Source organism: Eumetopias jubatus, unplaced genomic scaffold, assembly GCF_037043125.1.
Source record: "Eumetopias jubatus isolate StellerSeaLion01/CBP00866 unplaced genomic scaffold, mEumJub1_p1.0 scaffold_10, whole genome shotgun sequence".
In the NCBI taxonomy this organism is placed as follows: domain Eukaryota; kingdom Metazoa; phylum Chordata; class Mammalia; order Carnivora; family Otariidae; genus Eumetopias; species Eumetopias jubatus.
This window is the reverse complement of record NW_028274816.1, coordinates 22,117,533-22,140,008: the sequence shown is the minus strand read 5'-3', so window position 1 is coordinate 22,140,008 and position 22,476 is coordinate 22,117,533. Positions and strand designations below refer to the sequence as shown.

General features: G+C 56.3%; 1 protein-coding gene across 3 annotated transcripts; it reads left to right on the top strand.

The window, feature by feature from the left end:
* The first annotated feature begins 1,012 nt into the window (after nucleotides 1-1,012).
* SLC12A4 (solute carrier family 12 member 4) lies at nucleotides 1,013-22,471 on the top strand. Of its 3 annotated transcripts, XM_028092061.2 has the most exons (24): nucleotides 1,040-1,210; nucleotides 5,851-5,945; nucleotides 7,368-7,499; nucleotides 11,429-11,575; nucleotides 11,661-11,715; nucleotides 13,140-13,270; nucleotides 14,485-14,726; nucleotides 14,878-15,092; nucleotides 15,631-15,795; nucleotides 15,885-15,983; nucleotides 16,218-16,275; nucleotides 16,645-16,819; nucleotides 17,249-17,367; nucleotides 18,773-18,871; nucleotides 19,064-19,183; nucleotides 19,390-19,494; nucleotides 19,738-19,906; nucleotides 20,192-20,387; nucleotides 20,497-20,666; nucleotides 20,757-20,888; nucleotides 20,966-21,073; nucleotides 21,273-21,460; nucleotides 21,581-21,714; nucleotides 21,894-22,471. In XM_028092061.2, exons 1-24 carry the CDS (start codon nucleotides 1,096-1,098, stop codon nucleotides 21,983-21,985), a joined length of 3,261 nt encoding a protein of 1,086 aa, XP_027947862.1. In that variant the 5' UTR covers nucleotides 1,040-1,095; the 3' UTR covers nucleotides 21,986-22,471. The 3 variants fall into 3 exon arrangements, with proteins under 3 accessions (XP_027947871.1, XP_027947862.1, XP_087883560.1); XM_028092070.2 differs by lacking the exon at nucleotides 5,851-5,945 and having other exon boundaries at nucleotides 1,013-1,210; XM_088027434.1 differs by lacking the exon at nucleotides 19,390-19,494.
* Nucleotides 22,472-22,476: the final 5 nt, after the last annotated feature.

Here is a 22,476-nt window from a genome sequence, read left to right as displayed (position 1 = left end):
AGGACCCAGGGACTCTGATTCCTCATTCCATCCCAGAGCTGAGGCCAGGAGGAGGCGGCAGTCAGAGATACCACTGATTCTTCACTGATGTTCTAAAGTTCTCTGAGCCATAAAAGAGAGGGAGAAAACGGAGACAGACAAGTCAGATGGGCTCTGGGGTTTTCTGATAGAGAAAAAACTGAAAGGATAGCCTAGAAAGATAAAGATGTTAAAGTAGAGCCAATATGGGTAAGTTATCTGAAGCAGTGGAGCAGAAAGTGAAAGAAAAAAGTTAGGAGCAAATAAGTAAACGACTTGGTAAAGGAACCCCCAGGTGGTGAAACAGTAAAAGAGAAAATTAAGATAAAAGAACTTGACTAAAGAACCCAATGTAGTGTCCCAAAGAAGCCAACGGGGCGGCCGAGGGAGATGGGTACCCTTCCCGCCAAGGAGGCAGCAGCTTTTGGGGAAGGGGCATGAAATCTCCAGCCTCCTCCAACAGGGAGAAACTGCAGTGAGGGGCGCGGGGTAGGGACAGCATCTTCGCGGGGTTCGGTTTACAGAGACATGGAAGAGAAGTGGGAGATGGAGATGATGGGAATGGGGTGGGGGTACCCAGGAATGGCGGGAGGCCCTGGGTAGGACTGGGATGGCCTGTGCGCTCCTGCTCCGATCCTGCCTACCCTTTCCCGTCCTGAGTAACAGAACTGTCTCTGGGCGCCTGCTAGGCACAGAGCGCAGAGCCAGTGCACCCCCCGCCCCATCTCGTGGAGCGCATTTCCCCGTTTTACAAGTATCGCATCCGAGGCTCAGAGAGGGCGGTCCCTCAAACAAGGTCACACAGGAATTGGGCTCTCCGCAGGGCGTGGAGCCGCTAGAAGCACTGCCTGGGGCGGGGGGGAGGCTGGCGGTGGGGGGGGTTCACTTCGCCTAGGCCCCCCTCGGGGAGGAGCTGGCCCGAGCCCCTCCTGCTCCCCCGCCCCCGAGGGGCGGCCCGGGGGGCGGGCGGAGGAAGTGAGCACAGCGGGGAGGAATGCGAGCGGGCGGGGCGCGGCGGCCCGGGGCGGCGGGGACAGCCGGGGCCGGCAGCCGGGGCGGCGGAGCCGAGCGCGCGCGATGCCTCACTTCACCGTGGTGCCGGTGGACGGGCCGAGGCGCGGCGACTATGACAACCTCGAGGGTCTCAGTTGGGTGGACTACGGGGAGCGCGCGGAGCGGGAGGACTCGGACGGTGAGGGCGCCCCCGGTGGGGGCCTTGGCGGGGGGAGGGGGGCCAGGGGAGCGGGCCACGCGTGGCCGGCGCTCGCACAGACACCCGAACCGTGCGAGCACACGTCGATGCGGGCCCAACTTTTCTTAGTCTGCCCCGCTGCCCCCTCCCTCGCTTCGGGCGCGCAGACACTATTTTCCTGGGCCCCCGGCGCCCGCGGCTGGGCCGCCCTCCCCACCCCAGCTCCTCCCTTGCGGGCCGCAGGCGGGAGCTGCAGACGTGGCCGACGAAGGAGGCCAGGCCGGCGGGGCCGCCCAGATCGAGAAGAGCGCGGAGCACCCGTCTCAGGCCCTTCCCGCCTGGGAGCACAGCCGCATCCCGGACCCCAGTCCCAACACCTTCTGTGAACCTCTCCTAGCCTCCTCTCGCTTCGCCTACCCATTTGCGCTTCAGCGACTCTGCCCCTGAGACTACCCTCTCTCCTCTCTCCCCCCCCCCGCCCCCCCAGCTGCGTGTAGCCAGGAAAGAAGGTTGTGCCTGCCTGAGGGGGTCTCTGGGTAACTGCCTGTGAGTGCACTCCAGCTGATTCCACCTTAGAGCTGTAGGTACAGTGGGCATCTGTGGAGCGCTCCACAGAAGCAGGCTTGTCTAGGCGCTTCACATGAATTAACTCGTTTAATCCTACCAGTTTCGCCCATGGGATAGTCCTGTTATTCATGCTTAGGAAGGAGTGAACTGAGTGGAGCAGTTATTAAATTTGCCCCAGGGGATTCAAACCCAGGCTTGGAAACTCCAGCGCCCTAACCTTTAACCTAGTTGTTAGAACTGGGCCTGAAGGTAGTCCCTCCTCCCTTCTCCCAGGTTCCTGCCTCTCCCAAGCCCCTTTCTCCATCTCCCACCCCAGGAAGCCCCGGGGGGCGGGTGGGGGGAGGCTGTCCTTGCTAAGACTCCTAGAAAACATGTCTGTACGAATAGCAGCATATATGTGTGCTTGTGCAAGTGTGAAGTTGTATCACACCTTACTGCTGGGTGTGAAGATGCCACAGGACAGTGGTGTGGGCTACGAGACATCAGTGGTCAGCAAGAGCCAGTGTCCCCTGAGTCCCTATTAGCCCCGGGAGGCTCTTCTACAGAGGCTGGGCGGGGCTGCATCCTCAGGATCCACCTGGACCAGTGGGCAAGCAGAGCTGAGCCTAGCCTCTGGCCCCGCCTTGGCCTCTCAGGATGACTGGAGGGACCTGGAGCCACATTGGCTGAGTCCTGCCAGGTCCCTCCAAGCTGAGACAGCTCCTCCCACTATCCCCCCCTCCTTCTCCTCTTGCTCCTTTTCAGCCAGAACTTGGCTGTGTCTGCAGTATGGGGGACACTCTGCGCCCTGGTGAGTGATTATGATCCTTCTTGGTGGGGACTGCAAAGGGTAAGGGAGCACAAAAACAGCCTCAGGTCCATCTCATGGGGCCACTCCAGCCTGGTACCTGAATCTCTCAAGGCCCACACTTATGCTCCAAGGGTTATAGATGGGCCTCTCATCCAGCCCACTATGGCCTGTGGGCAGGGGGTAGGAAGGTTCTAGAAGGGTACCCCTGGCAGATGCCTGTGACCACAGGGATGAGGACTCTCACCTGTTTCCCCACTTGTAGCTGGTGTGTTCACAGATGCTAGCAAGAACACACAGATACGTGTACCTCACAGGTAGTCCCCAGGATTACGCCATGCTCTGGTTCACTGGGGGTCTCAGGTTGGTATCTGAGTAGCTCTGGCCTGGCAGGCATGTCCAGACCTGCCCTGGAATTTTTGGAATAGCTGAGGGCAGTACAGACATCCAGGCACTGCTTAGGTCTCCCCACCTTCTCATAGTCCATGAGAGCTGTCCTTAAACGAGTCTTTGGGGAAATCCAGGGAATGACTGCTGGGTGTCTGGTACCAGATTGTTCCTTTTCTGATGCATCTGGGTTGTTGGAAGAGTGGGTGTTACTATCTCTACTTCACAGAAGAGGAAACTAAAGGAGCACAGAGAGGGTAAGCAGATTGCCCTGGGTCACAGAGAGGGAGGGTCTGGAATCCAAGCTGGGCTGCCAGCCATCTGAGCACCAAGAACCTTGGGTATGTGCACCCTGGGCTAACTGCAAACCCCAGCCACTCCCTAGTTAAAGGCTTGTACTGCATCCTGAGGTGCATCCCAGGATGAACCAGGGCCCAGAAGAGTAGGAGTAGGAAACCTGCAGCTTAGCTCCCACCTGATTCTGGTGGATCCTGGGACCCAGGTTTGGCCCTTCTCACTGAGTACCCTTGTCTCTGAATCTCTCTGAGCCTCACTTTCCTTGTTACTAAAAGAGAATAAATGATATCTACTGGAGGGCTGCTGACTATAAAGGCAACCCTTGGAAAGGCTCTTAGCCACTCTGGAGTCATGGCCAAAGGGACAAGGATTGGGTGGGTTTGGGAGGACTACTCACAGGCATTTGGTTGGGGGTGGGGGTGGGGGAACGACTGCTATGTGCTCAACTCTGCGTTTTCTGGATACCAGTGCAGTCTCCACAGAGAGACAGGCAACAATGGTGGGACAGGCGCAGTGTATGAGCTTAGCACAATTTATAATTTATTTCTAGCCTACTTCCACAAAAGAGTCAGAAGAGATAATGCAACAAAAGTGTCTCCCCAAAGCACTGTCACAGTCAGAAAGGTCATAACCATAAAGAGGAAGAGGGTAAGGACTCTGAGATGAGACCGATGGTGACTGTATCTAAGGAATAAATTTAGCTTGGAGATTCCTGGCAGCCAAGGCAGGAAGGGAAATAAGATGAGCTCTACAGTTGCCATTTTCTGACAAAATGAAGCATCTGACTTATTCAGGAGAGACACTTTTTTTTGGTCACAAAACCCAAGAGTACTTTTCTGAGGCTTCTCAACTGAAGGGCCATTAATGTAACCAGCAGTGTTACTGGGTTTTCTGATTTTTCTTATAGCTTCTTAACTTGATTCTGAACAAGTATCAAGGGTACAGCAAATGTCATAGGGTGTCTGAGGAGCTAAATAACCCCATGAGGCTTTAATATGACTCAGTGGTCTGGCTTGACCTCTTGCTTGCTGTCTTTGTCCACTGTGCTGTTGGCATTGACCTGCACACAGTTGTGTACCTCATGGGACTGAGCTGCTTGGCTCCCTTGGCTCACTTAGCTAGTCCAGGTTCCTAGATGAGGTGATATATCCCTTTCACAAGCTGTGGCAATGAAGAGCTGACTTTGCCCCCCAAATTTTCATCAACACACTTTACCTGTCAGTCTCTGGGCAATGAGAAATCCACAGTGCAGCACCTACTGAGTGTTGTTGGCTCAGAGAAGGCAAGTTAAATCTTACACCGACGGCAAGAGAATGTATCAGATGGAGGATGCATCATTCAGCCTTCTTAGCTGCAAACAGGAGAAATGAATTGTGGGTTATTTAACCAGAGAGGGTTGGCAGATATCTCTCACAAAATCAGGCTTGGCCAGTGCATGGCTGGAATACTCCACTAGTCTGGGTCGGTGATGACAATTCTGTTGCCACAGTTTCTGCCATCCAACACCAAATGGCTTTTGTGAACCAAGATGGCAGCTTTCCATTTGCTATGAGGCCTCCAGCCACTGCTGCAGCTGCCATACTGTCTAGAGGGGGACAAAAGCACTTAACGACTAGAAAGTGTCCTTGGGTGTCCTCTGCCTGCTCGATGGAAAACTGGGAATGTAAGCCACAGAGACTGACAAAGGATAAAGTTTGGGAAACGCGAGAATTTGAATGCTGAGCAACCAGAAAAAGCAGCTGAGCTCTGAGTCGAGGCAGGCCTATTAAAAAAGGTGCATCTGGCTCCTTTCCGCGAGGTTTACTTGGAGCGGAGACACTCTCACCAGCCCGGAGGGTAGGTAGGGGTAGCCTGGTATGGGCCTCGCACCTAATCTGGGGCAAACTGCTGGAACCTGAGACAGGGAGACCAGCAGGGCTCCCGCTAGTAGTCCCTGCTCAGTGCACCACCCACCTGGCCCGGCTTTCTCGTAGGGCTTTCTTAGGCGTTCCTACGTGGCTCCTTGCACTACTTCCGCCCTCTGAACAGCCCTTCTTGCCCCTCCTCCCAGCATGCCCCGGGCTGCCCTCCAGGAGGCCCCCGCGCAGTGCATGGTGGGATAGCGAGCAGGGGGCCAGATGGCCATGGCTGCAGAAGGCGCCCTGTGTGGCTTCATATATGTGGAGGGCAGCGCCCACTCGGCCCCTGAGGACGCTGAGCCCTTGGCGCCCAGCACGCTGGGTATTGCAGATGGCCCTGGAAAATGGGAGTCGGGGGCGCGGGGCTGGGATGGTCTGAGGGCAGGCCAGGACTTGGCCCCGCCCCTCTCAGGCCCCGCCCCTCAGCGTTAACACGTGGTGGAGCCAGTGTGTCTGGGGCCTTCACACAGGTGCCTGGAGGAAGTGATGCGCTGGCTTTTGGTCATTGGTCACTCTGCTAATTCTGGCTCTTCACGGAGACTGGCAGAGTATGATGGGGAAACTGAGGCCCAGCCTGGTACACTGGCCCTTAAAGTGCTCCACAGAGATGTGTTTTGTGGGCTGGCATGTTGGGCTGGGGTGCAGGCCCGCTGGGGGCTCGGGAGGCAGCCCCTGACTGGGATTTTGTCCCTCTCTCTCCATAGGACATGGCAACCACAGGGAGAGCAGCCCTTTCCTTTGTCCCTTGGAGGCTTCCAGAGGAAGTGACTACTACGACAGGAACCTGGCACTCTTTGAGGTAGCTGAGGAACCATTCTGGGCCACAGGTGTGGCAGGCAGGTGGGAGTGGGGGGCAGGGGCCCTTCAGGACTCAAGCTTTAGCTAAGCAGGCAGTCTGGACGGTTGTGTCACCTATGTTTCAGCTCGTCCTTCAGTCTGTTTCCCTTGGCCCTTTGAACTGAAACTGCTTTCCCAGAGGCCACTCACAACCCCACACCATTACCACCTTCAGGGGTATGTACCTTTGATTTCCATGTAGCCTCTCAGCCAGGTGACCACTTGTCAGGATTTCTCACCTCAGGATTTCCTTTTTTCCCTTTACTCATAGGACTTTTCATTCTTCCCTCTCCTGTGAACTCTACCTTGTCCTCCCTGGTTGGATCTTCTAACTCTGTCATGTTTACAGAGTCTTGGTCCTTCTTGCTGGATCTACTTTTTCTCTCCACATCTGCAGCCTTAGTGGGCACCTGTCTGCAAACATTCCCAATATTGTGCCTCTGAACTTGAATATCCTTTTCAGACTCAAGCTCAGAAGTTGGACCTGGATTTAAGGCATGGTTTAGGCCTCTTAATGCTTACCCACACGTTCAGCTGTCCCTTGGAATATCATGGGCTCCTCCATCTCCATATGCCCCAAAAGACCTGCATCTTCACTTCTCACTTCAGTTTCTCCTTGTGTGTAGGGTCAGAAGGGAGATGACAGACAGGGAAAGACTAAATGGGCAAGGGGCAGGTAGAGGGATGGTGCTGGGAAGGGTGCAGGAACAGGGAAGGCCTAGACCCAGGTGGGGGTTGGGGAGCCTGCGCCCTGGGAGGCCTCCTGACCTGGAAAAATGGCATGTTTCTGCAGCAAAGGCTTTGACCTGGTTCCGCCTGAAGATGGGTGGGGGGCCAGGATCCTACCTTGGGGATTGAGGTGTGTTACAAAGCCTGGGGCCTGGAGAGAAGACCATCTGAGAGGCTCAGGATTTGGGCAAATAAGAGAGACTTGACTTGTTACGGACATCCTCTTTTGACTACTTCCTTGGTTCGCTGAGAGGGCTTTTTTGGTGGGAAAGTTGAGGGCAGAGGTGAGTCCCAGAAGTAGCTGGGCAGAACAGGCAAGATGAAGTGTGCCATTCGCCTGTCTGCCAGCCGTGCCCTGCCCTGCCCTGCCCTCACCCCTGAGGCAGGTCGTTTTCGCAAATGGGCTGGTAGCAATTGTAGCCAAGATAAAGCAGAGAGAAGCAGTCGCCGGGCTGGGCCTTTGAGTGGCGTGTGCTGGGGTGTGGTGCCCACACCTGCCCGGTAGGCTGGCTTGGGCTGCCCCAGGCAAGAGTGGGCTCAGGCCCAGGCCTGCCTGAGGGCTTGGCGAGGGGCCAGAAGCAGGCTGCTGGCTACACATAAGTAGCCTGGCACCATCCAGGCCCATTGCCAGATTGCCCCGTGGCTCTGTTTACAGGAAGAGCTGGACATCCGCCCAAAGGTATCATCTCTTCTGGGCAAGCTCGTCAGCTATACCAACCTCACACAGGGCGCCAAGGAACATGAGGAAGCTGAGAGTGGGGAGGGCACCCGCCGGAGAGCCGCCAAGGTGAGCTGGTCAGGGGCAGTAGGGGAGCCATTCCTAGGAGGACAGACTCAGCACCATGGAATTGGCAATTGTGCGCATCCCAGGGGATGTGGGTACCACGTATGGTGAGCATGGATCATCGATGGGCACTGAGTGCGTTGAGCTCAAGAAAGCTTCAAGCGAGGGGCTGAGGAGGAGCCTCTGAAGGGGGCAGAGGACTAGAGGGGGCAGAGGGCTGAGAAGACCCTCAGAAACGATAGTGAGAGTGACGGCTGCCTTTTCCCTGCCCTCTCTGTGTGCCAGGCATCATGCTAGGCAGTGGGCCTGCGTTCTTGCATGCTGTCTTCACAACAAAGCTGTGAAACAGGCCCTACTTCCATCCTCATTTTACAGACAAGGAAACTAAGCGTCAGAGGCATGAAGTAACTCGCCTAAGGCCACTCAGACAAGATGAGTGCGTACACTAGAAGATGGATTTGTGGATTCACTGTGGGATATATGACTGTAGAGGGCCAGAACACTGGCATTCCATCAGGATGGAAAGGATGTTACCTTGGGAATCAGGAACCTGGTTGTCCACCGGGGCTATGTAACCAAGTGACCAAAACGTGCCCCTCACTGTGTTGCTTCCACTGGCAGACCTCTCCAACAGCCCCTGGGTTCCTCAAATTCCAAGGTTGGGAGATGATTGGAACATAACACTGCCTCTTGAAATGTCCCTATCCCTCTCCTAGCCCCATTCCTGGTCACTATCCAGGCCTCTGGCCCTCTAGCTGTCCTCTCTCATCAGGATGAGTTTACACATCTTTGCTCAGCTCCCCTATAGGATGGGGCTCAAGTTTAACTGAAGGTTGGGGTTTTTTCCTACATTTTCAGTTTGGAGGCAAGGAGCCCTGCCTCTCCACCTACTGACTCCTTGAGGTTTGGGAAACAGCTGTGATTGATTGATTGATTGATTGATTGATTTTTAAAGATTTTATTTATTTGACAGCGAGAGACACAGAGAGAGAGGGAACACAAGCAGGGGGAGCGGGAGAAGGAGAAGCAGGCTTCCCGCGGAGCAGGGAGCCCGATGCAGGGCTGGATCCCAGAACCCCAGGATCATGATCTGAGCCGAAGGCAGACGCTTAACGACTGAGCCACGCAGGCGCCCCAACAGCTGTGATTTAAAAGGAGCTTGAGGGCTGCCTGGGAGGCTCAGTCAGTTAAGTGTCTGACTCTTGATTTCAGCTCGGGTCATAATCTCAGGGTCGTGGAATCGAGCAGAGCATCAGGCTCCACCCTTGGCTTGGAGTCTGCTTCTCCCTCTGCTCCTCACCCCCCCCCCACTCTTGTGCACATGCACATGCTCTCCCCTCCCTCTCTCTCTCAAATAAATAAATAAAATCTTTTAAAAAAATAAATAAAAGGAGCTTGGGTCTGGCACTAGCTGTAGTGTACTTGCTGGAGGTCAGCACAGACAGAAGTTCCTGGTTGGGATAAACTGGGGACCCAGCCTCAGACCTGCTCTTGAAATTTGGGCCTTGCTGGGGTGGCCCAAGGAGAGGGTACACTGGGCTGTTGTGCACCCCTCACCTCGCTCCTCCAGGAAGCAAACCAGCCCCCGCTTCAGAGAGGGCAGCAAAGATCTTGAGGTCACACAGACCTGACCCCCACTCTATCCTGCTGGCTGTGATTTTGATTTTGCTGGCATTTTCTGGACCACACATGGCGGAGAAGCCCAAGTGTCTGTGGCTATCCCTATTCAGCCCTGCAGGGGGGTGTCAGCCTCTGAGAGTGTTGCTTGCAGTGGGTGGTAGGATCCTTGATGAAAGCTTCCTCCCTGCTCCTTCAGGCTAAATCTGGGGAGCTGGTGGCTGGAAGTAAAAAGGTCCCTGACAAAGACTAGTGCACATCTCAACAAGAGTGTCAGAAGGAAGTCTGGGCTGGTGAAGGGTCATGGTCCCTTAGCCTATGAGGAGCCTTGGTAGGATGCTGGGATCCAGCCTCGGCTTACCTGCCCAGCTCACTTGGCCCTCGGGTTAGGACATTAAGAGGATGGCAGAGTGTCTCAGTTTCAGTGGCTTTTCCATGGAGGAAGGAGAAGTCTGGTCCAGTTCGCAGGAATCTAGCCTAGAGTTGGAACTACTGAGCTGTGATCCTTACCCAGGACGGGTCTGAGCAGGGCCCTCAGGAAAGGAGGCTTAAAGCGGGAAGGGTGGGCCTCCAACCAGACCCAAGGCAGCCTCTCCATGGCAGCTGCCCCGGCTCTGGCCTGATGACCTTCAGAGGCTGCCAGAGGTTATTTGGGGATGCAGAAAGCATTTCCGGCCCTCCCCTTTCCCACACTGCCCTTTCCCCACAGTGACTCAGCTTAGAATGGAGGTGGGGCTGGGAGCTGCCACTATCCAGTGAGTGGTCCAGGGCCTCTGTGAAGGGCTCAGAGCCCAGATGAGGTGTGTTTGTCACCTACGGTTTGAGGGACCATTTGTTCTTACTCCGGCCTTTCCAGGCCTTTCTGAGGTCCTTTTAGGCTGCACACAGATCCTGCCCCAGACCTGGGCCCTTCAGTAGAGTTCCTGTGGCCACATAGTTCTCTCTCCTACCCCAGCTCCAGGGCAGCAGGCTTTGCTGGGGCTCTGGTGGAAGCTCTTAGGGCCCTACCACCCTAGGCTGCACTCATAAGGTAGCTTTCAAGAAGCTGCTAGCCTTGCTTCTTGTTTGAGCCTCTGTCCTGGCCTCCTGGATGACCCCTACTCGGCCCTTAGATAGTTGAGAAATCCTGTCTGGATTTGCCCACTGGATCTTCCTCGCCTGTCCTTCAGCTTGAGTTTCTATTGTCTATGCGGGATTTTCCCAGCAGGTTATCTCAGAGGCCTTCCAAGGCACCACTCACTGGGCTCAGGAACACCTTTTGGGTACCTGCAGGGCCTACTGGTGATAGAAAAGTGAGCAAACTGAGTATATACCCCAGTATAGTTATGAGATATTCGAGTGAACAGTTACCGTGTATATCAGATGCATTAAGGGGATGCAAGAGGAAGTACCAACTCAAGGCAACCTAAGGCAACCCAGGAGAACGTCCTGGAAGAGGCAGCCGTTACGCCCCCTGAAGTTTTAACTGAAGAGTTTGCCAGGCAACGAGACAGGGCTGACCCTTCCAGGCAGAGTCCAGCATATGTCCTAGTTCAGAGGCTGTGAGGAACCAATGTCATCTGGGGCTAAAACTGTCAGAGAAGGTGATGGGGCTCACCTGGTGGCCCAAACCAGGGAATCTGGCCCAAACTGGATTATAGGATGGACACTGCAGAGGGTTTTCAGCACGGATGATGAGATTGGGCTTGGTGTTCAGAGACCCGCTCTGGCAGCAGAGTGGGCTGGAGTGTGGAGAAGTCGACAGGCACGGGGGGCACCATCCAGGTGCCACAGGTGTGGTGCCCCAAGTTCAAGGGACTAAGGCTGCGGGAAGGCAGGCTGATCTCAGGGCAGCTTGAGAGCAGACTGGGCAGGACTTGGTATCCACTGGGACTGGAGGTGGGGGTTGGAGAGAGGGAGTCCCAGGGGCAACTTCTTGGACTCTGACATGGGTGACATGGGGCCTGCTGGGTGAGAAGGTGGGCATCCAAGACAGATCTTGATTTGTTTCTAGAAGTTTAACAGAAGAGAGGAAGGGAAGGGGGCCATACCTTGAGAGGGAGGTAAGGCTCAAAAGCTCACATGTGGGGTTTTCAAAAGAATCAGGTTTTATGCCTTTCCAGTCCCAAACTGTCTTCATATGGAAGTCAGCATAGATATCCTAGCTGTCACCCCACCCCCCGTGCTCCCCAGGACTACACTCGGGATTCCAGCCTATCCTCTGATAGAATACCCCGGGGATAAGGAGTCTTCTGAGTGACCAGGGGCTGGCCTTCCATGGTGCATCTGGGCCCCTTTGATGTTCTGTGCTCCCCTCCTCCCTTCCTGCTCCATAGGCACCCAGCATGGGCACCCTCATGGGCGTGTACCTGCCCTGCCTGCAAAATATCTTCGGGGTTATCCTGTTCTTGCGGCTGACCTGGATGGTGGGCACAGCCGGGGTGCTGCAGGCCCTCCTCATTGTGCTCATCTGCTGCTGCTGTGTGAGTATCCTCACTGGGGTGGGGGCCACAGGCACCCCGCAGAGCCCACCCAGCTGAGCTGCTCACCTAGGCCTCCTTCCCACAGACCCTGCTGACGGCCATCTCCATGAGTGCCATCGCCACCAATGGTGTGGTTCCAGGTGGGTAAGCGCCACCCCAAGCCTGGTGGGAGGAGGGGGTCCAGAATCCACCTTGATGTGCCCGGGGACCCTCATTGCCAAGCCCATGCCCTCCTTCCCCCCCCCAAGCAGTTGTCTGATGAGGTCTTAATAGCTGACTCTGTGACAGTACCAACACTTAGGAGCACCCTCACTTGACAGAATTTGAGACTGCTGTTATGTTTTGTGTTCTGTCTGTTTAGTCTAAAAGTAATTTTTTAAAAAAGGGTACTGGGGCTGACAAGATAATCGGACACACCGCGTGGCCCACACCAAGGAGTCTAGACACTATGGATTACAGGATAGACAATATAGAGGGTTTTCATTTTCAGCGGGGATGATGAGATTGGACTTAGTTCTCAGAGACCCTGTTTATGTATTTATTCAACCATTTTTTATACTGATGCAGATTTCTGGATATGTATTTTATTCTTTGGATCATAATGCAGTGCTATCATTATTTATTTTGTTGCTCAAACTGTTCCACTTTGGCTGTTTAGCTATTCAGGTTGGCTTCTGCGTCTCGATTTTTTTTTTTAAATAACAGCTTTATTAGTATTAGTATAAAAGTAAGAGGAGAAAAATGCAATATATGATTACTGTAAGAAGGTTTGAAAGTGAAGAAAAATACAGAAAGGAAAATTTAAAGTACCCATAATCCCACCATCCCAAGTTAGAAACAGTTTATTTGGTTATTTAAACAGGATCAATAGGATATTACCTAATTTATGTGATTATTCCGCTCTGGGGTTCTGGTTCTTCACTGTTGTAAACATTGTCATGAACAGCTTTGCACACAGATCTCTCTCTGTTCAGGCCCTTGACAGCTCCCTTAGGAGAGGATCCTGGAGGTAGGATTACAGCATGGAAGGGATTAACTTTTTAAAAGTCTTTGGAGCCCTATTCCCAGATTTTTCACCAGAGACATTTTATTAGGAGCAGATTGAACAAGCAACATGGGGTCACTCTTGTCCCCCTGCACCCTCACTAGCCCTGGGGCCCAGTGTTGACTCTGTCAATCTTGCCAGGGGTGTTACACCCTGATAGAAGCACAGTCTCAAGGCAGGAGGGTTAGCCTGGTGGCCAGCCCTGTGCTAGGCCCTGGGGACAAAAAAAACTGAGTGCAAGGGGTTGGGGGACAGTGGGCCGCTTGAGCACTGCTGTGGATCAGAGCTGCCCTAGCAAAGCAGTCGTTTCACTGGCCCATGCTGGGTGTTGGAGTCCAATGGGAAGGGGGTTCAGCCCCAGCCCAGCCACTTAGTAACTGTGCAGCCTTGGGCAAGCCTCGTAACCCTCTGCTCATCTGCGAATGGGAAAAACATTCCCTGTCACCCTGGGTGGTTGTGAGGGGTTGTCCTGGGGAAACCCCCTTGCAGAAAACCCAGCCCTGACTTTCTCTGTTGTAGCTGGGGGCTCCTATTTCATGATTTCCCGCTCGCTGGGGCCAGAATTTGGAGGCGCTGTGGGCCTGTGCTTCTACCTGGGAACAACATTTGCAGCAGCCATGTACATCCTCGGTGCCATTGAGATCTTGCTGGTGAGTCAGGCTAAGCCCTGGCCAGTTCTGGTCTTGTCCAAATAATCCCTTTCCCCTAGGCCAGGCTGCTCATGTTCCCCTCACCTCTGGCCAGGGTCTGGGGCTTATAAAGAAAGATCTTTGCTCACTCCAGTCTCCCCTTCAACCCCTTGCCAGTTTGGGCCAGGCAGGGAAGGGGCCTGGCTACCTTCACCTTGACCCTGAGCGTTCCATCTACTTGGGCACCATTTCAGCTGTAGCAGGTGGTCTGTCAGCTGTTGCATTTAACTCAGTGATCTTGGTGATCATGCAGAGCCTACCTCCTGGGCTTGTGTAGGCTTTGGCCAAGTCTGTCTCCCCCCAGAGCTCTGTGCTAAGGCCCTTCAAATCAATGTTATCCTTGTCCCCAAAAGGGTGAACAGCCACCGGACCTTTCCCCCTCCACGAGCCCCACGTGTGCTCTGACTTAGCCTCCCCCTCCCCACTGAGTTGCCCCAGCTGGTGGAGCAGAGATGGAGGGCTGGTGGGGAGCACAGGGTAACAAGTGCCCAGCCCTCAGACGATAGATGTTAGAGGACCTGCCTGGCTATCCTCACCTCCAGGTCTTTCACCTGTAGTAGGGCTCTGCTCCCGGATCTTCTGGGGTCGGGGAGAGGGGTGGTTTTTTGTTTTCCATCTCCCACATTCCTACATTTATTATTTGGGTTTCTTCTGTAAGGAAAATGTGTCTTCTTCCCCCTTTATTTATTTAACCGTGTATTTCTATCAGCATGGACTCCTGGATATTTATTCCTTGGCTCATAATCCAGTACTACCATTATTTATTTGTTGGCTGTTTAGCTATTCAGGTTGACTCCTTTGTCTGAATTGTACCATTCACACACCATACAATTCTCTGCCCGCTTTAAGTATACAAGTTAATGGTTTTTAGTATATTCACAGAGTTATGCAACCCATTACCACAATCAATTTTAGAACATTTTCATCCCCCCAAGAAGAAATCCCATTCTTGTTGGTAGTCATTCCCCATTCACCTCCAGCCCTAGGCAACCATTAATTTGCTTTCTCTCTTTAATCAGATTTACCTATTCTGGATATTTCATATAAACGGAATCATACAATATATGGTCTTTTGTGACTGTCTTTTTCTGAGTATTCTTTTAAAAAGAAAACCAAAATGACAGAATTCACTTTCCAAAAAGGAACTTCGACCTTTCTTTTATGTCTTGTTTCAGACCTACATTGCCCCGCCAGCTGCCATTTTTTACCCAACAGGCGCTCATGATACATCGAGTGCTACCTTGAACAATATGCGGGTGTATGGGACCATTTTTCTGACCTTCATGACCCTGGTGGTGTTTGTTGGTGTCAAGTATGTGAACAAATTTGCCTCACTCTTCCTGGCCTGTGTGATCATCTCCATCCTGTCCATCTACGCCGGGGGCATCAAGTCAATTTTTGACCCTCCTGTGTTTCCGTAAGTCACCTGGGAATACATCCGTGCATTGCACTGACATCCCTCCCAAGTAGATGGCCTTTCAGTCCCAGGGACTGCAGGATGGGAACACACTGGGCCCTCCAGCTGAGCAGATACTGATGCTTCTGCTTCCCCTCCCCGCTCCCCACAGAGTTTGCATGCTGGGCAACAGGACCCTGTCCCGGGACCAGTTTGATATCTGTGCCAAGACAACCATGATGAACAATGAGACAGTGGCCACCCAGCTATGGAACCTTTTCTGCCACAGCCCCAACCTTACCGCTGACTCCTGTGACCCCTACTTCCTGGTCAACAATGTGACCGAGATCTCCGGCATCCCCGGTGCAGCTGCTGGTGTGCTCCAGGGTGCGTTCTCCCTCCCGTCCTCCTGCTTCTGACGCACGGGCTGAGCAGGCGGCCGGGAGTGAGCGTGGAAGGGGACTGGAGCACAGAGCTGTCCTTGTGTGGCCAGCTCAGGAATGGGGGGCAGGTCTGGCTGCCTTCCCGGCCCAGCAGTGTCCTCTCAGTCTCGTTCCTGGCAGCTAGGTTTTGGGTGAACAGAGCCTGTTTGGCCAGTATCCCAGGCATGCAGCAACCCCCAGAAAGTTCTGGCAGCCCCTCTGTCCCCAGCCACCCGCCTCTGACCCTGCCTGGGATTGTTCTCCCAGGAGCCATAAAAGGCCTCTGTGTAGGAGGCAGGCAGTGGTGAGGCTGTGGTCAGTGGTGGTTCAGCCACCTTTGCCTGTCAGACTTCTGTCAAGACAGCTCCTTCCCTGTGGCCGACGCTGCTCCCCCCCATCCCGAACCCCTAGAGCCTCCTACATCTGCAGCCTCCGGCTGGGCTGCCCCACGCTGCCCCTGGGAAGTAAGCAGGGTTGTGGTGCTGATGCTGCTACCCCCACAGAAAACTTGTGGAGCGCCTACCTGGAGAAGGGCGAGGTCGTGGAGAAGCATGGGCTACCTTCCACAGATGCCCTTGGCCTGAAGGAGAGCCTGCCCCTGTACGTGGTGGCTGACATCGCCACATCCTTCACCGTGCTGGTTGGCATCTTCTTTCCCTCCGTAACAGGTGGGTACCTCTCTCCCGTGCCCACCCCTCCCCCCTGGCCCTGCCCTCACTCCCAGGGAGCCCCTGAGGGTGTCTTATTGTTTTTGGAGGCATTATGGCTGGCTCAAACCGCTCCGGGGACCTCCGTGATGCCCAGAAGTCCATCCCTGTGGGGACCATTCTGGCCATTGTTACAACCTCCCTTGTGTGTATCCTTTCCCAGGCTGCGGGCAGGAGGCCCTGGTCTGCATGCCAGTCACCAGCTGGCAGGCACACACACACCACACACGCGTGGACGCATGCGTACCTCACTCTTCACGTGCACGCGCTCGAGGGGCTGCCCCGGCTGTCTGCCGGGGCGGGGGGGTGTGTGGGTTCTGTGTGGGGACCAAGTTGGGGCAGCAGTGGCAGCCAAGGCCTAGCTTTCCTTGACGCGGCTGCAGACTTCAGCAGTGTGGTTCTCTTTGGCGCCTGCATCGAGGGTGTGGTACTCCGGGACAAGTGAGTGAGCTGGGCCCCTCCCTGTGGCAGGGGGCTCAGCTTTGGCCCGCCCTGACACCAGCTCCCCTCGTACACGTGGTCCCACACATGTCCTCAGCCTGCTGGTTGCCAATGGTGGTCTGTGCCACCAGGTGAGTCCGGCCCCACCAGGACTTTTTCTTCTGAGAGGATGGTGGCATCAGGACCAGCGCTGGGCTGAGGGAAAGGATAGGGGCTGATGAACTAGTCTTCTCTGCTGAGGGGCCAGGGCTCTGCCCACCATAAGCCATCCTTCCTGACTGCTGACATCTATCACTCTGGGCAGCACCCCCCCTCCCCAGGGTTTGGGGGCTCCTTGCATGGAGCATGGCCTGAGCCTGGCCCCTGCAGGTACGGCGATGGCGTCAGCAGGAACCTGGTGGTGGGCACGTTGGCCTGGCCTTCGCCCTGGGTCATCGTCATCGGTTCCTTCTTCTCAACGTGTGGTGCCGGCCTGCAAAGCCTCACTGGGGCACCGCGCCTGTTGCAGGCCATCGCGAAGGACAACATCATTCCCTTCCTCAGGGTGAGCCCATCTGCGCTCCCCCACAGCCTGGGTGCAGCTGACCTCTCCCACTGGCGGGGGTAGAGAGGTAGGGGATATAGATGCATTGCATCCTGCTGGGGCCTATAGTGGCCCCGGGGCCGTGTAGCCATCCGTGGGAAGCTGCTGAGTGCTGCCCCAGCCCTGCCCTGCCCTGCTGTTGGCAGAGCTACTTGGGCCCAGAATCCTCATGGCCTTTCTATGGCTCATCTACAGCAGAGAGGCCTGGAGAGATGGGAGGGCAGAGAAACTTGTGGTGCCTATCGGGGCAGCTGTGGATGTGACCTAAGCCCCAGAGGTGGGACTTGGGGATGATAGAGGCCAGGCTGTGGCTTGTGGCCCAAGGTGTGGCATGGGGGTGATGGGACCAGCATCTTCCCTTGCTGACCCCACTGACTCTGATGCATGCAGGTATTTGGCCATGGAAAGGCAAATGGTGAACCAACATGGGCACTCCTCCTGACAGCACTCATTGCTGAGCTGGGCATCCTCATCGCCTCCCTTGACATGGTGGCCCCCATTCTATCCATGTGAGCTGGGGGCTGGGGCAGGGGAATGGTCTTGGGAAGGGTTCCTGTACCCTCAGCACCCCTCATCCCGGGGCCCCAGCACCTTCCTGTGCCCCTGTCCGGTGTTGAGGGTCCAGCTGGGAGCCGGGTAAGGCTGTGTGGGGAGAAGTGTGCATGGCAGAACTCAGCCTACCTCGGTATGGAGGTGGTACAGGAGGGAGCCTGGCACTTAGGCAGGGTTTTGCAGAGACCAGCAGGTCCCAGACTCCTCTGTGGGAGATCCCAGAGCAGGCAGCCAGAGCCCTTGCGCCCAGAGTGCCTTGATAAAGCCACCACTGCCCCGCCCATCTGTTTTCAAAGTTGTTTCCTTTTAAAGTCCTGGAGTCAGCTGGGCATTTGAGTCCCCCAGTGCCCCGTGCGAGTTGGTCAGCATGTGGCAATTTCCGGGGCTCCCGGAGGCAGAGCTCCCGTGGTTACCATGTTCCCCTCTGCCAGTGCTACTCCGTTTCTCCTCACACATCTCGTTCCACTCCCTCTTGATTGTTCGGCTATCACAGGACTACCCCTCACTGCCCCACTCGGCCTTTGGCCTCACAGGCCCTCCTTTCCCCCCGAAGCAGCCCCCCAGCCACAGCCAGGCCTGCCAGAATCGTGCTCTCTCACTCCCACAGCTCACCTCCGCCTACCTTCTCCGCTGCTGCCCAGCTCCGTGCATGCGTAACTGCACACCTGAAACTGTTCTTGCCACCTTCATCGGGTGGTGAGCCCTCTCTGCCCAAGCCCAAGGCTGTAGCTCAGCCTTTATTGGGTGCTTCTTTCCCACGGCCCCAGTGGGACTGACCACTTCTCCCTCCTGGGGGTTTCTGCCTGCTGGCATGCCTTCTTCTCTGCCCTTCCTTTCTTGCCAGCTGAAGGCGGAGGTTGGTGCCCCCTCTTCTCAGCCCTGTGCCCCTCAGCTGGAGCGCTGGCGCAGCAGGCTCCCATGCGCTAGTCTCCCACACCCACCAGAGTTCCTCACGTGTCCCTAATCCAGGGCATGCAAAATGGCCCTTTCAAGTTCCCTTGAGGTTCTCTCCACATTCACAACAGCCCTGGTCACCTGGCCAGAGGCCTGAATATTGTCTAGCCATCTCCTGACACTGAGCCCTCCTCGGCACCATCCTCTGCCACCGTTCCTCCTGCCTGCAGCCCCCTTTCTGCCTCATCTGCCTGCAGACGCCTGCCCATCCTCTAAGAGCTGGCTCTGTGGACACCCCTACAGTAGGCCCATCTGCCTCAGGCTGTGCGGCGGAGGAGACCTGACCACACAGGGTGGGGCCGTGACACTCCCAGTTCCGAGTCCAGGCCCAGCCTGAGGAAGGGCGGGTACGTCGGGCAGCTGGCTGCCAAGGAGGCCGCTCTGTACCAGCCATTCCCTGTGCTGCAGGTTCTTTCTCATGTGTTACCTGTTCGTGAACCTGGCTTGTGCTGTGCAGACGCTCCTGAGGACACCCAACTGGCGGCCCCGGTTCAAGTACTATCACTGGTAAGTGCCATCTGGACCCAAGCCAAGTCCTCTGAAATAAGAATTTTGGGGGAAGCCAGGAGCCCCGCTCCAGGATGGGGTTTGAGTTTCCTGGGTAGCGGTTGCTATTGGTGAGAGATTGAGGTGTTGGAGGCTTGGCTTGGGACCCTACTGATCTTTCCCTGATTCTGGCCCTTCCCCACTCTGGCCCAGGGCGCTGTCCTTCCTGGGCATGAGCCTCTGCCTGGCCCTTATGTTTGTCTCCTCCTGGTACTATGCCCTGGTCGCCATGCTCATTGCGGGTATGATCTACAAGTACATCGAATACCAAGGGTGAGTGAGGGGCTGCCACCTGGTCAGGGCAGGTGGGGTGGTCTGTATGCCGGGTTTGGGGGAGCTGAGCCATCTATTACTAGCCACCATGGGTGCGGGGCTGGGGGTCTGTGACTCAGGGGCTGGCTGCCAGCCATCTCACATGCACACGGACAGAATCCCATGGGAGGGACCAGAGGCTCACCAGCTCGTGGTGGCCTCCGCAGGGCTGAAAAGGAGTGGGGTGACGGGATCCGGGGCCTGTCCCTGAGTGCTGCCCGCTATGCACTGCTGCGGCTAGAGGAGGGGCCTCCTCACACCAAGAACTGGCGGTGAGTTCACACCCAGGCTGGCAGGAGCCACTCTAGGTTCTCGGGGGGAGCTATGAGGGTGGAAGGTCAGGAGGTGCTGGCCCTCCCTCCCGAGTCCATGATCCCTGTCCCGGGGCTGTCAGGGCTGCCCTTGGATTCTTGCTCCTCAAACCTGTGGGGGCCTATGAGCTATGAAAAGAGGAAGAAGAGGGCTCCCTGGAAACCTGTGGCCCAGGTCTCAGGCTCTCCGTCCGGGCCCTGCAGGCCTCAGCTGCTCGTGCTGCTGAAGCTGGACGAGGACCTTCACGTGAAGTACCCACGGCTCCTCACTTTCGCCTCCCAGCTGAAGGCCGGCAAGGGCCTGACCATCGTCGGTTCTGTCATCCAGGGCAGCTTCTTGGAGAGCTATGGCGAGGCCCAGGCTGCCGAGCAGGTGCCTGCTCTAGGGGGCGGGGTGCTGAGCCAGACTAGAGGTGTCCGGGCTGCAGCTGACTCCTAGGAGAAGGGGACTAATCCTGGCCAGCCAGGTGGCCAGCACCGCTGCCCCCTAAGAGCTGGAGCAAGGGGGTATGGCTGTCCCACCTGGAAAACATGGCCTCTGGGTGGGCAGCTTACCTCCTTCTCCTCCCCGACCCTCACCCCCATGTCATTCTTTGGGGAGGGAGCCCAGCAGAACACTAACGGCCTTTGTCTTCCGACCCTTGTGTGTTCCCTACAGACAATCAAGAACATGATGGAGATTGAGAAGGTGAAGGGCTTCTGCCAGGTGGTGGTAGCCAGCAAGGTGCGAGAGGGGCTGGCCCACCTCATCCAGTCTTGTGGCCTGGGCGGCATGAGGCATAACTCTGTGGTGCTGGGCTGGCCCTATGGCTGGCGACAGAGCGAGGACCCACGGGCCTGGAAGACCTTTATTGGTGCGTGACGGGACAGGTCCTGGGCTGGGCCGTGTGGCTGTGGGGATGAAGTCAGGGTGGAGGCCAGAGGGCCACAGGCTGGCACTCAGCAGTGGCCCCTCTCCACCAGACACTGTGCGCTGCACCACAGCGGCCCACCTGGCCCTGCTTGTGCCCAAGAACATCGCCTTCTACCCCAGCAACCATGAACGCTACCTGGAGGGCCACATTGACGTTTGGTGGATCGTGCACGACGGGGGCATGCTCATGCTTCTGCCCTTCCTGCTGCGCCAGCACAAGGTGGGCCAGGCAGGTGGACCCAGCAGGGCAGGGCTGGGCCCTGGGAGGGCTGGAATGTGACTCAGCCACCTACCTGCTCCCATGCCCCAGGTGTGGAGGAAGTGCCGGATGCGCATCTTCACCGTGGCCCAGATGGACGACAACAGCATCCAGATGAAGAAGGATCTGGCCATCTTCCTGTACCACCTGCGCCTTGAGGCAGAGGTGGAGGTGGTAGAGATGGTAAGTCCCCTGCCCCCGTGGCCCTGGGGATATCCTGCTGCATGCAGCCCATTCCTCATGCTCCACTCTCTCCCCAGCATAACAGCGATATCTCCGCATACACCTATGAGCGGACACTGATGATGGAACAGCGCTCCCAGATGCTGCGGCAGATGAGGCTGACGAAGACGGAGCGGGAGCGAGAAGTCAGTGGCTTTCTCGTTTCGGGCAGGGGTGGGTGGCAGGTCAGGCTTTGGAGACACCATCACTTTGGGGAATCAGAATGGCTCACCCCACCCAGCCTCACCCAAGTCAGTACCCATTTCCTGGAGGCCAAGTGATCATGTTGGGCCATCCAGGCCCCCCTTTTCCCGTGGCACTGAGGCCACCTCTGAATTCCCTCAGGCCCAGCTGGTCAAGGACCGACACTCAGCCCTGCGGCTGGAGAGCCTGTACTCAGACGAGGAAGACGAGTCGGCCGCTGGGGCTGACAAAATCCAGATGACATGGACACGGGACAAGTACATGGCAGCGGAGCCCTGGGACCCCAGCCATGCCCCTGACAATTTCCGGGAGCTGGTGCATATTAAGCCGTGAGTGCAGCAAAAACAGACCCCACCACACGGGGGTCTGGGAGTGGAGGTGGGCTGGGGGCGGACAGGGTCTTCGGGTGGGCCAGGGGTGGGGCCTGTTATCAGCTGCATTATCTGCAGGGACCAGTCCAATGTGCGGCGCATGCACACCGCTGTGAAGCTCAACGAAGTCATCGTCACGCGCTCCCACGATGCCCGCCTGGTTCTACTGAACATGCCTGGCCCCCCCAAGAACAGCGAAGGTGATGAGAACTGTATCCTTTGGTGGAAAGGCTGGCCGTGGGGAGGTCGACAACGCACGCGGTCAGGCCAGGAGCTCTTCTCCCTAGATGCCCTCAGGGGGTGCTAGGCTGCCCCAGCTCTGATTAATAGGCCATACTTCCCTGGGTGCCCCTTGGTCCTGGTGCTGCCTCCTTGACCTGACGCCCTACAGACATGGAGTTCCTGGAGGTGCTGACCGAGGGCCTCGAGCGTGTGCTGTTGGTGCGTGGCGGTGGCCGTGAAGTGATCACCATCTACTCCTGAGCCGGATATACACCTGTGGCTTGGAGTGGAGGTGTCCAGGGTAACAGCCTCCTCCCAGCACCCACCCGACAGCCCTGCTTTGCCTGGCCCTATCCTGGACCCAGCTTTGCTAGGTCTCCTTGGAAGACCAGGTCTGGGCTGGTAATGGCAATGGATCCGAGGTTCTGCAGGAGAGGTTTGGGGAGTTCCCCATCCAGCACCCCAGGAGGCCTGTCCTGGCGGGAGACGACTTGGGAGGGGGAGGGGGGCTCATGGGAGATTTGAAGGCAGCCTGCCCAGGAACGCTATTTATTGCATATTTATTGTTTGGATGTCACCATCAGAGAGGAGGGGAAGGGCAACAAGGGAGGTGGGGGTCTGACCCAGCCCACCTGCAGGAAGACCTGGCTCAGGCTACCGTGGGCAGGGACCCCCACCAAGCCAAGCTGAATGGAACTGGCCAGCTGGGGCCTGACTTTTTTCAATAAAACATTGTGTACTTCTGGGCTTCC